Here is a 17,964-nt window from a genome sequence, read left to right as displayed (position 1 = left end):
TTAGCTCATCGCTAATAAACTCCCAGGAATGGTGCAAGACTCCAAGTTGGCCATTTGGGGGGAAAGTAGAGATTGATTATTTATCTTCTGAGTTACAGAATTCAAAAGATAAATAACGTTAGGAACTTGATGTTCACTGAGCTTGGTTTTCTCCTTGGAAACCTTTGGTTAGCAAACTGCCTTTGCTATGAAAAAAGGCCGAAGAAGGAAATGAACAGCACTTCTTCCTTCACACACACCCAACGATCAATACGTATCTAAGGGGAAAAAACAACACAACAATCTAAGATAGTGTTTCTCAACCTTGGCGGCTTTAAGATGTGTGGACTTCAACTCCCAGAATGCCCCAGCTGGCTGGGGCATTCTGGGAGTTGAAGTCCACACATCTTAAAGCCGCCAAGGTTGAGAAACACAGATCTAAGGTGAAGTAACACAGCCAATTTAACCAGCAGGCGGATCAGAAACATGCACACACACACTATAACAACTCTGATCAAGTTAAGTGTGACAAGCTGCCATGTATAAAAAGCCAGTAAGCCTCACAGCCATGTGCCACCTAGTTTGATAATGAAATGCTTTCAAGAAGACCCGCCCTAATAAACACCAAAATCCCAACATTCCCCACATATTTTCCATTAAAGATAAATAAGCCAATGAGAAAAACAGAAACAACTGAAGGAAAGAGGAAAGGATAAAAATTCTTTCAATTAAAGACAAGTACAAACATCATAAACATCTGTACTCAATATTTCTGTCCAGAATGACACTGGTATAGACACAGATAATCTATTAGGAAAAAAATATTTTTAGCATAGCTAATAAATAGAGCTTCAGCAAAGGATCGTTACCTTGTCGTGGTGCTGGAGCTTGAGCACCTCAATGATGCCACGAGCTAAACCGTGAAGGGCCACCCAAGACGGGAAGGTCATGACAGAGAGGTCAGACTAAATGCGATCCCTGGGGAAGGTAATGGCAACCCACCCCAGTATTCTTGCCGTGAAAACTCAATGGATCAGTACAACCAGAGATATGTCGGTATACCATCGGAAGATGAGACCCCCAGGTCGGAAGATGGTCAAAATGCTACTGGGGAGGAACAGAGGATGAGTTCAACTAGCCCCAGATGTGATGACGCAGCTAGCTCAAAGCCGAAAGGACGGCTAGAGGCCGACGGTGCTGGTGGTGAACGGCAAATCCGATGTTCTAAGGATCAACACACCATTGGAACCTGGAATGTAAGATCTATGAGCCAGGGCAAATTGGATGTGGTTATTGGTGAGATGTCAAGATTAAAGATAGACATTTTGGGCATCAGTGAACTGAAATGGACTGGAATGGGCCACTTGACATCAAATGACCACCAGATCTACTACTGTGGACAAGAGGACCACAGAAGAAATGGAGTAGCCTTCATAATTAATAGTCAAGTGGCTAAAGCAGTGCTTGGATACAATCCAAAAAACGATAGAATGATCTCAATTCGAATTCAGGGCAAGCCATCTAAGATCACAGTGATCCAAATATATCCCCAACCACAGATGCTGAAGAAGCTGAAGTAGAGCAGTTCTATGAGGATCTGCAGCACCTACTGGACAACACGCCTAAAAGAGATATTATTTTCATCACGGGAGACTGGAATGCTAAGGTGGGCAGTCAAATGACACCTGCAATTACAGGTAAGCATGGCCTGGGAGAACAAAACGAAGCAGGACATAGACTGATAGAATTCTGCCAAGACAACTCACTCTGCATAACAAACACTCTCTTCCAACAACCTAAGAGACGGCTTTATACATGGACTTCACCAGATGGACAACACCGAAATCAGATTGACTACATCCTTTGCAGCCAAAAGTGGCGGACATCTATACAGTCGGTAAAAACAAGACCTGGAGCTGACTGTAGTTCCGATCACGAACTTCTTATTGCACAATTTAGGATCAGACTAAAGAGATTAGGGAAGACCCACAGATCAGCTAGATATGAGCTCACTAATATTCCTAAGGAATATGCGGTGGAGGTGAAGAATCAATTTAAGGGACTGGACTTAGTAGATAGGGTCCCGGAAGAACTCTGGACAGAAGTTCGCAACATTGTTCAGGAGGCGGCAACAAAATACATCCCAAAGAAAGAGAAAACCAAGAAGGCAAAATGGCTGTCTGCTGAGACACTAGAAGTAGCCCAAGAAAGAAGGAAAGCAAAAGGCAACAGTGATAGGGGGAGAGATGCCCAATTAAATGCAAAATTCCAGAGGTTAGCCAGAAGAGATAAGGAATTATTTTTAAACAAGTAGTGCATGGAAGTGGAAGAAGACAAGAGAATAGGAAGGACAAGAGACAGGAAATCAGAAGATGCTTAATCCTTGGGAGAAGAGCAATGACAAATCTCGATAAAATAGTTAAGAGCAGAGACATCACACTGACAACAAAGGCCCGCATAGTTAAAGCAATGGTGTTCCCCGTAGTAACATATGGCTGCAAGACCTGGACCATAAGGAAGGCTGAGAGAAGGAAGATCGATGCTTTTGAACTGTGGTGTTGGAGGAAAATTCTGCGAGTGCCTTGGACTGCAAGAAGATCAAACCAGTCCATCCTCCAGGAAATCAAGCCAGACTGCTCACTTGAGGGAATGATATTAAAGGCAAAACTGAAATACTTTGGCCACATAATGAGAAGACAGGACACCCTGGAGAAGATGCTGATGCTAGGGAGAGTGGAGGGCAAAAGGAAGAGGGGCCGACCAAGGGCAAGGTGGATGGATGATATTCTAGAGGTGACGTACTCGTCCCTGGGGGAGCTGGGGGTGTTGACGACCAACAGGAAGCTCTGGCGTGGGCTGGTCCATGAAGTCACGAAGAGTCGGAAGCGACTAAATGAATAAACACAAAAAAATAAATGGAGAGCAGATTGGGGGGAGATACCCTTTGTTATAGGTTGTTCAAAGCTCATTTCTGTGTCAGCCACAGCTATTCCCTACGTTTTCAAAGGCCATCAGTCTAACGGGAAATGCATTTTAATTTTCCAGTGTTTCACAATAACAAATTTGACAGCCAGCAGCCTGATTTGAATCAAGTTTGTACGTGGCATCAACTGATAGGCCGTAGGAAATATGGACAATCAGCCATATACAGGATTCAGTATAGAAAACTGCTGTGGATTTTCTTTGCTTCTTCAAACATGTTCAACCACAAGAACTGGCTAATTGGGCATCAGTGCCAATGATGGCGAAATGTGCTAGTTTTCTTATAATTCTGCCAATACACTCCATGAAGACGACAGTTTTCATGGGGTGATGTTAACGGTGAAAAGCTCTAGCAGTGAGTTTATCTTTGTGGTCAATTCTTGATGATCTCTTGAGACAGATTCAAAATGAATTCTCTGCTACAGAGAGGCTCAATGAAATTCATTGTCTGAACCTCCAGTCATCTTCCCAGAGCCTGAAGACAGTCTGCCATGCTATATCTAAGCATGTTATATAACATTACATATCCGTTTGACTACTCACCGATCATGGTGCGCAAAACATTTTGAATTTGAAACATATCAGACACTCCATTTTGAGTTTGAAACAGCAGTTCCCAGCTTACCCCAAACCTTCCAGTACTGTTCTGCCCATTCTAGAAGTGTTTGGAGCTTGAAACACTTCCAGTGAGAAGAACATGAGAAGAATTTGAGAAAGTCAGAACAATTCATATGAAGCTAAAACAACAACAACTCTGTTTTGCCCTCAGAGTAGGGTGCTCTGATTGTGAATCATTTGGGATTTGAAATGTGTGGTTGCATCCTCTGTCCTCCAGTGTTTCATAATTGTTCCTCTTCCCTTTGACATTGAAGATGATCATTTGGAGAATTGGGAGACTTCTGGGGGACACACTTAAGGTCTGCAGGACTCCCAAGGGATCTTGGGAATTCAGTATATAGACATTGTCTCTGAACCCAATTTGAATTCAGAAGAATAACAATAACAGCCACTGCCACAGCAGCAATAACTCTTATCCCAGGTTGGTTCTGCCAGCTGCTGTTTTTCTTTCTAACTGAGCAAGACCTCTTGGCTTTGCCCAACTTGTGAACATAAAACTCCTCCATAGATGGTGTTCCAACAACAGTCTGCAAGGCCAGAACATCTTCTGCTTAGCACTACCACTCCAAGGTCTTCTCAAGACCAACAAGCTGTTCTCCTTTTTTATCCAGATATGTAGGGAGGTGCTGGTTCCAAGTTTCTTTGGGCAGTTTGGTTTCTATGGCTCTCTTCTTCACAACATTTCCCCTTTCCTAGTCAATTGTCTTCTTTTGTGGAACCAAATTAGTGTTCCTTAACGCTTAAAAAAGTCAAGGGATAAGACACTGACACCAAAGAACCGTATGGCTGAAAATCTCTGGGGATTGACAGTGGGTTCTCTCTGAGGAGTGTAGCTTCACCAACTATCCAATAGTCCCTATGCCATATGGTAACCTGATAGTTTGATCTTGGTACCATCTGCTGAAACAACATATCATAACTTGCTTTAAGAGAGAACTCACCACCACCACTTCCTTCTCCGTGTTTTTTCTATGGTAAAGGGGGAAAACCCAATGCACTCTTAGAATTTTGATGCAGATGTTTCATTCTTCATTTGAGGATTTCAACAATAATTACATTCTCCTTCACCTTCCAAAGAGAGCAGAGAGAAGGAACATGCTAGACTTCTGAACCTTTTTCAGGTCCAAAAGACTACTACGTTTGGGTCTTTTGACACTGTCATTCAACAGTACTGTTTATACTACATTTTGATGCAGCAGCAAAATCAAAGGGAGGATAATTGTATGGGTTGATACTGTTTCAAATAAGCAAACTTCCAAAACAGAAGAAGGAGAAGGAGATGACTAGCATAGTATCTGTCAGACCCCATAGGAAAGGAATAGTCAACCGGGTGCCCTGCAGATATTTTGAACTACAGTTCCCGTAATTCCTGAGCATTTGCCATACTGGCTATGAGTTTAAATCCAAAACATCTGGAAAACACTTTCTCTTTTTCATAGGAATTAACTCTGGGAATCATTACAACTTCCAAGATCAAATCTCTGTAATTTCAACAAGGTGCTATAATTGTAATTTCTACTTAGGGCTGTACTTGCATAAATGGCAGTGCATTAGATCATAAACCAAATAAATGGACTGAGTTTACACCATCGTCTTAACTCATTAAAAACCAAAAATCAAAACCAAACCTTAACTAAAATTTGCACTTTGTGCAAATGCAGCCACTAGATCTTCTCACATTAAATTTGAGAAAGTGTCAGATTCATTTTAGTTATTCATTATTAGAAATAATTATAGCCTGGCACTATATCTCATTCAAATCAGATCTTGCTTTCACATCTTGGTTTGTAAGATGAGATTAAACCACACTTTAGGAATGGTACCCTGAAGATTTTTGAGAGCTGGATCAACATTTTGGTCCACTTTCTTTTTGGCAAAAGTTGCTTTTTTCATAAGTTGTAATTTGTTTAATTTTAACTTTCCCCATCTGGTTCTCTCCTACAATTTCTTGACAGCTTGGAGCACAGGTTAGGAAGGGTTTATTTAATTGATTGGGAAGAGGGTGACAACTTTCCTAGATCCTGCATATATTGTATAGTTCCTGCCATATCTCTAATACAAGATAGAAGCTTTGGGATTAGAACACTGAAATATCCAAGAAACCTACGATCTGTAGTGTGTGGGGTTTTTTTAACATTTGGGGTGTGTCTGTTGGTATTTGTTATAGGACAAGCCTATCCTTGCCCCCGAGCCTCTAATAATGGACAATTTGGACCCGCTAATGGAGCAACTAAACAGTTGGAATTTCCCGATCTTTGATTTGGTAGACAAGACTGGCAAGAGATGTGGTCGGATTTTAAGTCAGGTAAGAAAGAGGGTGTTCTGTAGGGTTCACCCCAGAGTTCTGCTTTTTCTAATGCGTGCTTATGGAGCGGGAGTGGGGGTGGGAAGTAGACCACAGATTCTAATCCACAGCTATTTGAATAAAGCAATTTCTTTCTTTTTCTTCTTCTCTGAAAGTTCTAGCATGATGTGGGAATCAAAGATTACAGCTTTCTGATTTGTGCAAACCCAGCCATTGTCATCGTCTTTCTCGTCTTCCTCCTCCTCTTCAAATTCCTCCTCCTCCTCCTCCTCCTTCCTGAAAAGTTCTAGCATGATTTGGGAATCAAAGATTACGGCTTTCTGATCTGTGCGAACCCAGCCATTGTGGCTTGTCTGATAAGCCATGATTAAAAATCCTAGCTGAGCCATATATATGAACTCAAGTGCAAAAGTTTCTGTTGCTATATGTTAGAAAAAGAAAGCCATCCCATGCATGATTGGGAAATCAGTGCTACCCAAACAGAAGAATTAGATCCATTTAAGGGGATAAAATCCTGGTAGCGTATTACAGTTAGTGTCTCTGTGACAATGGTTTCCTCTTAATAAAACTTTTTTTCTAGACCAGTCTTTTTCAACCTTTTGACCCTGGAGGAACCCTTGAAATATTTTTCAGACCTTGGGGAACCCCTGCACATTCAGGCTCAAAGATAGGCCAGAAGTTATAAAATTGTTGTATTCGTTTCATGGGTAGGCCTGTATATATGCATTAACAGGGTTCTTAAACTAAAAATAATGAAATTTACCTTTATAATGTGAAGTTGCTCAAATTTGAAATAGTTCAAGCAATTCACTAGGGAACGCCTAGTGACCTCTCATGGAACCCCAGGCTTCCACAGAACCCTGGTTGAGAAGCCCTGTTCTAGACTAAACTATCTAGAACTGGCTTCTAAGTTACTCCTGAATTAGTTCCACTGGATCTTAAGTTCATCATAACTAAGTTGTCCCATTGATTGCAATAAGCCTGAAGGCAGGCTTAATTAGGGCTCTCAGCTGCAAGTTGACTGAACCATTACAAGGCAGTAAAGAAATACAGAAAATTCTAACTCGGTGCTGCTATCGAATGGCCATCTGGATTTTTGTGGGGAGCCCAAACTTAATTTCATTGGGATTCAACCCCTAAATATGTACCATTTGCAGATTCTACACTTTTTCTTTTTTAAATGAACCCCAGTTAATTCAAAGCATGAGGTCTTCTTCTAAACAAGGTTACACATCGGCTGTATTCCTACATAATGGTACACCCGGCTTTAAAACCCTAGTTTGTTACCCTAGTTCATACATAGTACTAACCATGAGACAGAGGTGTTCAGGCATTAGTGAGGTCAAGGACCTGCATCTCTCCTTGAATATACCCATGCTCTAGAAAGGGCAGGGCCAGGACAAAAATGAATTTGGCTTCATTCAAAATGAAATGCAATTAAAATTAAATAAAGGAACATAGATAAATTTCTATGATTATTCCATGTGTGTTTAATCCTTTTCAATCCTGCCTCATTAAAAATTACTATTGGGGGAAATTTTGGAAGGACCTGTGTGCCCTGGGGGGCGGGGGGAACTGTTCACCCATCATTCCAATTCCAAACAGCATTCTTGCATCTGTGAACTCAGCCACTATCGTTGGGAGCTAACTACAACTTCCAAAACTGCTGGCTAATCTCAATTAGTTCTACAAAGGAAATGGGATTGGAATGAAAGAATGAACAAAATGAAGGAAGGGATAGGGAATCAGCAAGGCTGTTTAGGTTTGTTAAACATGAGAAGTAGCTTGGCAAGCAGCATTATCTTTTTTATTTGTTTGTTTGTTTGTTTATTCAATTTGGATGTCTCCCAACTCTGGGCTCACCACAATAAATAATGTAAAAGCAGCACAATACAAAAAATTAAGCAAAATAAGTTCAAAAATAACTATGAAATAATCACAAAAGGGCTATCCTTCCTCCCCCCAGCAGAGCAGAGAAATTGGAGAGGAAGAGATTTCAAGAGAGCAAGCTGTTTGCTGTTCTACACATCGAAAGCAATGCGATTGCACTGGCAGCGGGAAGGAGTCGGGCAAAGGAGAGATTGCTTACAGAAATCTCTTGCTTCCCTGCCACCCCCTTCCCCAGAGTGGAAAGGTTGGAGAGAAAGGGATTTTAAGAGAGTAAGCTGTTTGCATGGTGTGCCCATGGCTCCCAGCCTTGGGCTGCCTGTGCAATTGCATTGCTTTCAATGTGTACAAGACAGTAAGTAGGCACTCAGGCATTCCAAAGGGGGACAGAGTGGTTAGGAGGCAAGCAAAAGCCGAAAGTGTGAAACTGGCTAGTCTTGTCTCTTTCCAGCCAGAAAGCACAGCCGTGGTCACGTGATTTCCCACTTAGTGACCGCTGTGCTTAGCGATGGAGTTGCCAGTCCCAATTAGGGTAGTTAAGAGAGGACTACCTGGTACATCCACCAGCTCCTTAAAGTGTCGCAACGCAAAATCCGCTAGGGCTTTTAATGACTCCTTATTCTGCAGTTGAATTTGCCTTCCTAATTCGTGCTGGGAAGAGGGTGAAAGAAATGAATGAAATGAATTAAATATACGATTCCCACACTGAAATTTATGGAAAGGAAGAAAGAACCATAGTATCCTATTTCTCTCCCTCCATCTAGGAACTTTGGCCTTCATTAGACCGTGGCAACGTGCCCTGTCTGGGATGTTTGAGAGACAAAGTGTGTATCTTGTAAAGGTCCAGAGGTTAATGCTGTAGAAGAAGAGTGATGTTAGTCTATGGTGGGAAAAAGTCAGCAGGAGTCTGGTAGCACCTTTTCTGACTAACACATTTTATTAAAAGGTGCTAAAATTTTTCCAACTTAAATTTGTTAGTCGGAAAAGCTGCTACCAGACTCCTTCTAAAACAGGGGTTCAGAATCTCTTTTGAAAAGAAAGTAGCCCACCCAATACCATGGGAAGCTTTTGGCTCTAGCACAGACCAATGTGCCAAAAGAAATTTTTTTTATGCACACTCCATACAGAAATGGTGAGTAGGAAGAGTAAACTCTAGCTACATTCTGCTTTATAGCAAGCCGTGTCCTTAGATAATGCCTTAATTTTCACTCGCTGTTAGCCTAATAATGCCCCCAGAGGGATATAACAAGTTTTGTTGAGAAAGGAGGGGACAGAATAGAAGGTTGCCACTGGAAAGATTAAAGCCAGACATCATTTAAAATTAAAGGTAACTTTCTCTGCTCCCTCTCTCAAAAAAGAAAACAGCAGCTTTTCGGCCAGGGGGATAGATTCTAGGAAAACCTGTTGGAATGAAATTCTGGGAGGTGGTAGCTGCAAATAAGAACTTGGTAATGATTTGTAGCCAGACTGAAGAGATAAGCACCGTTAACTTCCCTGACCTTGTCGACAAGAGAACTAAAGATAGCTTAGGAAGGGTACGCAGTGGACCTTTCTGTTCTAGAAGAGAAGGATGACTTGTTCAGCACAGTTCCCTGGGAAATTTGTTTCACTGGGAGGAAGCCAAAAACCTTAATCAAGAAGTCAGCTCTTAGGCAGCATCTGCAGAACACCAACATTATTTTAAAAACAAACAAACAAACCATACAATAGCTCAAAAATTACAAGATCACCGCACCTGGTGGGATATTTGTATTCCTGAATGAGATCTCAGACAAGAAGGCACAAGATGGCAAGATCCTCATGGGAGATTGTGTGAGATCTGGGGATAAGATTCTGGGCAACTCAAGAGAGGCGAATTGATTAAGGTGTGTAGGTCACTAGCAGCCACAAGTTGTCCTTCCTGTTATCAAGCCAGCTTTACAAATCACAGTAGCTAGGTTGGTGCATTACTGTATACCTTCTAAAAACAAAGCCAAGACATAATGGCTCAGTGCGTTGTGCCTCTGGCCAGCTCCAGCAAAGGTCACTCGGCTATTAACCATTTTTATCTCAAATATTCCAGCAGGGGGCAGGCCTAGAACCCAAAGTGGGTGGAGTTACCTATGTTCTGTATATAATTCCAACCATTGGTTCTTCTTCCCTAAATTGTACAAAGTTCCCACCAGAACCTTTATAGATTGAAGGCAGAGCAAATAACTGTTCCTCAATGGAGCAAGGCTGGTTTAAGCTTGGAGATATTCTGAAGATCTAGATTCACATACCAAAGATAGCCAGCCCAAGTTCTAAGAATTATGGTTCCTTCTGCTTTATTTTATTTTCCAGGTATCCTACAGGCTCTTTGAGGACATGGGCCTCTTTGAAACTTTTAAAATTCCTATGCGAGAGTTTATGAACTATTTCCATGCCTTAGAGTGTGGATATCGAGAGATACCTTGTAAGTATGATGGCATTCATGGCTGATTCTTTTACTTTTTAATCATATCACCCACTTTTTTCTTCAGTGTCCATAGCAGATTACTTCCAAAAAGGTTTTAAAAAATAAAACCATTGGATATTATTAAAAAGAAATCTATGCAGTGCATAGTACAATAACATTTTAAAAATAATCCAATTAAAAAGAGGGCTATTTCAGTAATTCATCAGTGAAAACTCACCTTTTTGAATAAGAATGTCTTCATCTATTTTCTAAAAGTCTCAGCAGATGGCAGTTATGATTTTTTTTAAAAAAAATAAGTGCCCTTTATTTAAACTTAAACCTTGAAATTCACATAATCATTTATCTATCAATATATGTTTCATAAGGACATAACCAAGGAAACCAAGTAACTAAAAGTGAGTAAAACAGCAAACCCAGTAAAATGTATATATAAGAAAAGAACTAAATAAACCCAAGAGAGCCAGTTTGATGTAGTGGTTAAGCCATCAGGCTAGAAACAGGAAACTGTGAGTTCTAGTTCCGCCTTAGGCACAAAGCCAGCTGGTGACCTTGGGCCAGCCACTTTCTCTCAGCCCTAGGAAGGAGCCAATGGCAAATCACTTCTGAAAAACTTTGCCAAGAAAATTGCAGGGATTTCTCCAGGCAGTCTCTGAGAATTGGACATGATTGAACAGATAAAAAAATAAAATAAAGCCATAGTTCAAGTATGAGAAAATTTTTTCTGAATGTTTTAATCAACAAACAGTTGCTGAACTCTGTTGAACAGACCACAGTTTTTGTGTCTCCTGAACTGCATCCCAAAAGACAATCGGTGCTGTGGAGCACTCCAGTGTTAGAACACCGTAGATAAATTTTAATCTTGCTATGTACATCAGCAGTAGACTTTGGTTCTCAGAGATGGGAGTCAGGAATAAGCATACATTCTCATCTGTGGCCAATAGATGGTGCTATTACCCCCAACCCACCCTCTGAGTACAATGCAACTAACTTGTCTCTTTTCAAACAGATCATAACAGGATTCATGCCACTGATGTCCTCCATGCTGTCTGGTACCTTTCATCCCAGCCCATTCCAGGCCTGCCAACTATGATTAATGACCATGGGTCAGCCAGTGATTCAGGTAATGTTAGGAGAACGTCTGGCTACCCTGAACCTAATTCCTTAGTGCAGTGTTGTTGTTGCTGTTGTTTTGTTGGTGTGGATTACTAGAAATGTTGTGTATGCGTAATGCTTTCATGTAGGGTAACCTTTTTGTAATGAGATAGAGAAAATGTAGATTAGGTTACTGGGCTTAATCATACCCACGACACACGCAGCATTCCCTGGTAAGAGTACGGATAGTGCTGGTCAGTTTGGGCACATTTTGATTAGTCTTCCACAAGTACAGCCAAAGCCCAGCTTTATCCCAAGCTTTCTCACGCTATTCTACACAAGCCAAGATCTCTAATCTGAAGGCTACTGTGGAAGCCAACATACATAACAATTAATTCTGATTTGAGTTTTCTTTTCATTTTATTGATGCACACTGCCCAGAACCATGGTCGCATGAGTTGGGCGGCCATATAAATTGTTTAAATAATTAAGCTGGGTATGTGGTGCACGAGCCAGTTTGGTGTAGGGATTAAGGCATCAGGCTGCAAACCAGGAGACTGTGAGTTCTAGTCCTACCTCAGGCACAAAGCCAGCTGGGGGATCTTAGGCCAGTCACTTTCTCTCAGCCCTAGGAAGGAGGCAATGGCAAACCACTTCTGAAAAATCTTGCCAAGAAAACTGCAGGGACTTATCCAGGCAGTCTCTAAGAGTCGGACATGATTGAACGGATTTTTAAAAAAATGTAGTTTAGGAAGCTAAAGAATAAAAGGCAGTGTATGAAGCAGACCTACAGGAAGCAGGCATCATGTTCCGGGATAGAAAGTTACTATGAACAGTGGTGGGGTGAACTAGATTCGGCTGTGTTTCCTTTTCTTAGCTTACACCTTTAGCTTCTTTGATTTATTCTTTCCTGCTTCTTATTACACGAGCGGCATGGCTATGAAGGTACACTGTATGTGGAGCAAGGGGGTGGTATTTGTCTGAGCCAGTGTTTTGCTGTGTTCAGGCCATCCCACTACAGTCACGTTGTCATTCTGCATTTTACATGGGCAGATATACAGTTCCAGTGTTCAATGCTAGTCCCTCTCCACTGGATATTTTGTTTGCATGCCAGGAGTGTATATGACCCAACATCAAGAATGAATATTAAGAGAGATTCCACTTGCACAAGAGTTGGGATGGTAGCTGTGACCTTTCTATAGTGGCTGTATATTCAGATGAGTTTCCCAGAGCAGGCAGCTCACCGAACACTCCTTTTGAAACCCTACGGAGCTCCCTATAGCAAACAGGGCCAAAAGTCTTTGGGGGAGGTACAGAACTTTTAAGGACACACGTTTCACTCCTTAAAAGGCTTCCCATTTGGCTCCTGGCCTTACCTAGGTGTGGCGCCCAGTCCACAATTTGCTGCACAAAGCCCATGCTGTTGACCTCAAGCCAGTAGAACATGTAGAACTCTCATTTAGGTTCTGTCACAGGAGCTGGAAACACATGGTCCTTCAAATATTGCTGAGGATGCTCCCCGCATTCTCTCCATGTACCATGTTGGTTGGAACTATCAGGAATTGTTTTTGACCACATTAGGTGCTCCACGAGCTCAGATCAATTCATATAAATCATTGCTGGTCCAGCCTTGCAGTCGAGAATCATATATATTCAGTAGGTCAAGCTGCAGGTCATTCAGGTGTTTACACAGGTGCGTCTCCTTGGTGATGGTGATAGAAGGAGCCATTTTGTCATAATTCTAGAGATGTCTCTGACTAGACCCCTTGTAAAATGGTATGCTTAATTAAGCAAGGCTAGTGAGCCCAAAACAACACAGAATTATTGCCTCTGTAAGGAACACTCACTGAATGACCTGGTTTTCTGCCCAGATTCAGATAGTGGGATCACTCACGGCCACCTGGGATACGTGTTGTCAAAAACCTACATGCCAACAGATGACAGTTATGGGTGCTTGGCTGGCAACATCCCATCACTTGAACTGATGGCCCTCTATGTAGCGGCTGCCATGCATGACTATGATCATCCTGGGAGGACCAATGCCTTCTTGGTGGCAACCAGTGCTCCTCAGGTAAGTTGGGCAGGATTAAGGGAACCCCAGGCTTATACGACTAAAAATCAGAAAGAGCCTGGTTGCACTTTGCCAGACTAACAAATTTTATTATAAGGCATAAGCTTTTGTGAGCTGCTCACTTCATCAGATCTGTGGAGTAGCTTAACTGTTATATACAATTAATAATTCAGAAAATTAGATGGAGTTCACCAATCATGTACAGGTAGTTCTCACTTAACAACCACTCATTCAGGGACCGTTCAAAATTACAACCCTGCTGAACGAGTGGGACTGGACTGGTCCTCATAGTTGCAGCCGTTTCAGTGTCCCCACGGTCATGTGATCATGATTTGGACGGTTGGTGACTGGCTCGCAATTATGACATCGCAGCATACTGTGGTCACATGATCGGCATTTGCAACCTTCCCTGCCGGCTTCCCACAAGCAAAGTCAATGGGAAGTCAGCAGGAGGTTGCAAATGGTGACCTTGTGACATCTTTGCTTAACGACCATGTGGGATTCGCTTAATGGAGGCAACCAGAAGTGCCAGAACTGCCGCCACTAAGTGGCATGGTCACTTGACATCGTGCTTTACAACCACGTTGTTTAGCGATGGAGTTGCTGGTCCCAATCACCGTAGTTAAGTGAGGACTGCCTGTATGTAGCTCTTAGTAAAGCCATCTGTGCTACTTTCTTGGGACTAGATTCTCCACCCACTTTTTGGACAGGGAAATTGAGTGGGTGATTTCTCTAAGGGAAGGAGAAACTGTCTAACCATTTTTCAGAGGCAGGATTCCCTCCACAGTTGCACTATGGGAGGTGTTCGTGTGTATGTTTGCTTAGGTATTGATATGCCAACCATTCTAATAGCTAGACAGCTTACAGAAATACTTACAATATATGACACAGATAACTTTAAAAGCCTTTAAAATTCTAGAACAAACCCTGGTGGTTTCCTCTGGGATTTAATAGAAATATGGGAAGCCAGGAACTTGCAGACCACTAAAGAGACTATTGTTCAGTACAAGACAGGATGTTCACACGCAAGCCTTGGCCTCGTCATTAAATAAGCACGCAATCACTATTGTCCACCCTGGAGAGTTTTGCCAACATTTTGTTCCTTTTTAAAATAAGTTTTAAAGCAAATTCCCTTTCATGCAAATGTGGTTAATTTGGGGAATGCATATCATTTATTTAGTTACAGCAGTCCTGCCATCTCTCAGATCCTTTGGAAACAAATACTCTCTCCATCTCTCTGTCTAGGCTGTCCTGTATAATGACCGTTCTGTTCTGGAGAACCATCATGCTGCTGCTGCATGGAACCTTTTCATGTCCAGGCCAGAATACAACTTCTTAGTCCATCTTGATCATGTGGAGTTCAAGCACTTCCGATTCCTTGTCATTGAGGCCATTTTGGCCACTGATCTGAAGAAGCACTTTGATTTTGTAGCTAAATTCAACGCCAAGGTAAACTCAATCCCTGTGTCTTACTAAGGTTCAAATCTTTATATGAAGGACCTAGAAAATCAGCAAAGGAGAGAATATTGGATAAATGGCATGGCTTAATCATGTGATGTTGCAGGAATAGTAATCTGGAACTAAGCTACTCACACTAGTAAAGAAGAGCACGGAGGAGAGCAACTAAGAGGGTGAGCAGCTTGGAGGCTAAATCCTATGAAGAATGGTAATAACAACTCAGTATGTTTAGTCTAAAGAAGGGAAGGCCATGAGAATAGTCTTCCAATACTCAAAGAAATTGGGTGTGGATGTATTCTCTGTAATGCTTGGGAGCAAGGCAAGACCCAATGGGTGGGAGCTTTACAAAGGGAGATCCAAACTCAAAAGAAGGAGGAATTGATTGACTGTGAGAACTCTTAAGCAGTGGAGCAGCCTGCCTTCTGGAGTCTTGGATGCTCTGTCACTGGAGGTTTTCAAGCTATTTGGGATGATCTCAAGGTTCCTGCCCTCGGCAAGGGGATGCAGTAGAAGACCTCCAAGGTCCTCTCTGATCCTACAAAACTATGACGAACTCAATCACCTTGAATTTGCAGTCCTGAAGAAAATTGGGGGATGAATTTGCTGTTAATGTTTTGAGGGGAGGTGAACTTAAATGTTTGGGAACGATGCATTTAATATCACATTCAGACAGAGGTGTCGCCATACTTTCAGAAGTGCGTGAGAAGGAAAAGTTACACGATGGAGGGAAGAACAAATAAATTCTTGGTTAAAAATGAGAAAGTTGTTCAAATCCAACTACTGTGGTGGACAGATGTTGGGGCTTTGAAGCCCAGGAGCTAGCCTTTCTCCAGCACAGCAGTCTTAAATTCCTTGGTTGACAGAGCATTCTCTCTTCCACCAAGTCTTGTCAGAAATGAGCTGCAACCAAGAAGATAGGAGATAAAAGAATGATGTCAAGTGCCAGGACGATCCTATTCTATAAAGGAGCTGAAGAAGTGTGACTGATACAGAGTATATGAGAACTTAAGCAGAGTCAGACCTGATTAGTGCATGTATGGGGCAGGTGGGGGGAGACCAGGAATTCCCAGGGCTACAGGCTAGATAGAGAAGTCAAAAAAATAGAAGTCTTAGAAGATGGTAGTGATAAACCAGGATAGAGATAAACCAAAGAAATACATAGTACACCCAAGTAATAATCCCTACAGAGGAAAGGGTTCCTGTGCGGCGTATATCACGTCCACCTTTGGAATTGCCTTGTATTATGCTTGGTAGCAACAATCTCAAATACTTCACTCTGATAACATGTTATCTGCCAGGTGAATGACGATGTGGGCATTGATTGGACAAACGAGAACGACCGATTATTGGTTTGTCAGATGTGCATCAAACTGGCCGATATCAATGGCCCAGCCAAATGCAAAGAATTACATCTACAGTGGACAGAGGGCATTGTCAATGAATTTTACGAACAGGTGAGAAGACACAATTGCTGTGAACAACTTTTTTTATTCAGTCTTTTGAATAATGCCCATCATTTTAGTTCTAGACTTTATTTTCCAAGCTTGGAGAACAGCAAGAACTTTCTTCTGGACCGTTCACCATAACAAAGGCAAATTATTTCCAGCCTCTCTTAATCCATTCTTCTAAATAATCAGATGTTTTACTTCTGCATTTCTGTGTTTCAAAGCTGTAAAATGCAAAAAAACAAAACAAAACCCACCTTTCTTAAAAGCTGTTGGTCATAACAGAAACAAATTATTTTCAGGAGACATGCTAAAATGAACAGAGTTGGCTGTCAGCATTTTAAAACCTTGTTGCCAGCCCAGTTAGATAACAGAATATTCCAACAGGTATGCAAGCATGACTTAGCTTTCTTCAGAAACTGCTCATCCACTACATACCCTGATCATATATAGGTAGTCCTCAACCTACAGTCATTCATTCAGTGACCGTTCGAAGTTACGACCAGTCCCCAAAGTTACAACCATTGCTGCATCCCCACGGTCACTTGATCAAGATTTGGGTGCTTGGCAGACCACAGGGGCACTTTGACTCCCCCCACCTGCCTATCTCCCCCCCATCTATGTCCTATTGGCCCCCTGCACTCTGCGGCTCCTGCCGCCCTAGCTGACCTTCACCATCTTCTTGCTCCTGCTGCTGACCAAGCATGCCCAGCCTGGCTCTTTGTGAGGCAGCTGCTGGCCGCACAAGGCTGTCTTGCCTAGGTCGCGAACAGCGGTTTCATCACAAGACCTGGAGAAGATGTCCTCACGTGGCCAACAGCTGCCTCGTGAGGGGCCAGCCCAGGCATGCCTCATCAGCAACAGGAGCAAGAAGACAGCGAAGATCAGCTGGGATGGTGGATCACAGGGTGGCAAGGGCCTCGGAGCCCAGTGTGGCGAGTGGGACCCTGGCTGGGACTGGGCTGGGGTGGCTGAGGCTTCCAGGGGGCAGCTGCAGCTTCACTCTGCGCTGTGGCTGAGGGGCTTCTTGCAGCTCCAGAGCCACGGTGTGCCCAAAAGCTCCTAAGCCGCAGTGAGGCAAGCAGCCCCAGAGCCACGCAGTTCTGGGGCCACTTGCCGCCCCACAAGGCAGGGTGCAGAGTGGCCAAAAGGGCAGAGATGGGGAATAGGCAGTTGGGGGGAGTTGAAGGGGAGGCAGTCCCTCATCTTGGAAGAACCAAGGCTTGGGGCTTGTACTTTGAGGGACGAAGCACAAGATGGCTTGGATTGGGGTGGGTCCTCAGCCAACAACCGGTGGAATTTGGTTAACAATGGCAATGGGGAGTGCCGGGAGTGCAGTCGCTAAGCAATGTGGTCACGTGCCGTCACACTTTTCGACCGCACCAGTTAGTGACAGAAATTCCAGTCCCAATTGTGATCATAAGTCGAGGACTACCTTTAATGGATTCTTTGCTCTGCTTAATGTCCATTTCTTTTTTAGACTGGCTTCCTTCTTTGTAATCAAAAGTAGCTCCCTGAACAACCTTCAACAGTTCAGACTTTTATTCCAAAGGAATAATTATGGCTACACAAGACAGTTGTTCCATTCACACAGCCCTCCTTAATTATTTGCTGAATTAATCCATTTTCTGTGTTCATAAACTGACCGATGGGATGGACCAGACAAAAAGACTGTTCAGTTTATCACCTG

The 17,964-nt window shown here is 42.6% G+C and overlaps 1 protein-coding gene across 1 annotated transcript in view; it reads left to right on the top strand.

Moving 5' to 3' along the window:
• The window catches only part of PDE3A (phosphodiesterase 3A), a 270,781-nt gene that overhangs the window by 248,468 nt on the left and 4,349 nt on the right, over positions 1–17,964 (top strand). Inside the window, exons 9-14 of the mRNA XM_063308497.1 lie at positions 5,747–5,884; positions 10,094–10,205; positions 11,215–11,328; positions 13,172–13,371; positions 14,617–14,820; positions 16,128–16,283. Of these exons, the coding sequence (XP_063164567.1) occupies positions 5,747–5,884; positions 10,094–10,205; positions 11,215–11,328; positions 13,172–13,371; positions 14,617–14,820; positions 16,128–16,283 (924 nt within the window). The remainder of the gene's footprint in view (positions 1–5,746; positions 5,885–10,093; positions 10,206–11,214; positions 11,329–13,171; positions 13,372–14,616; positions 14,821–16,127; positions 16,284–17,964) is intronic.

Source organism: Candoia aspera, chromosome 7, assembly GCF_035149785.1.
Source record: "Candoia aspera isolate rCanAsp1 chromosome 7, rCanAsp1.hap2, whole genome shotgun sequence".
Lineage (NCBI taxonomy): Eukaryota > Metazoa > Chordata > Lepidosauria > Squamata > Boidae > Candoia > Candoia aspera.
This window is presented reverse-complemented; position numbering and strand designations above follow the sequence as displayed.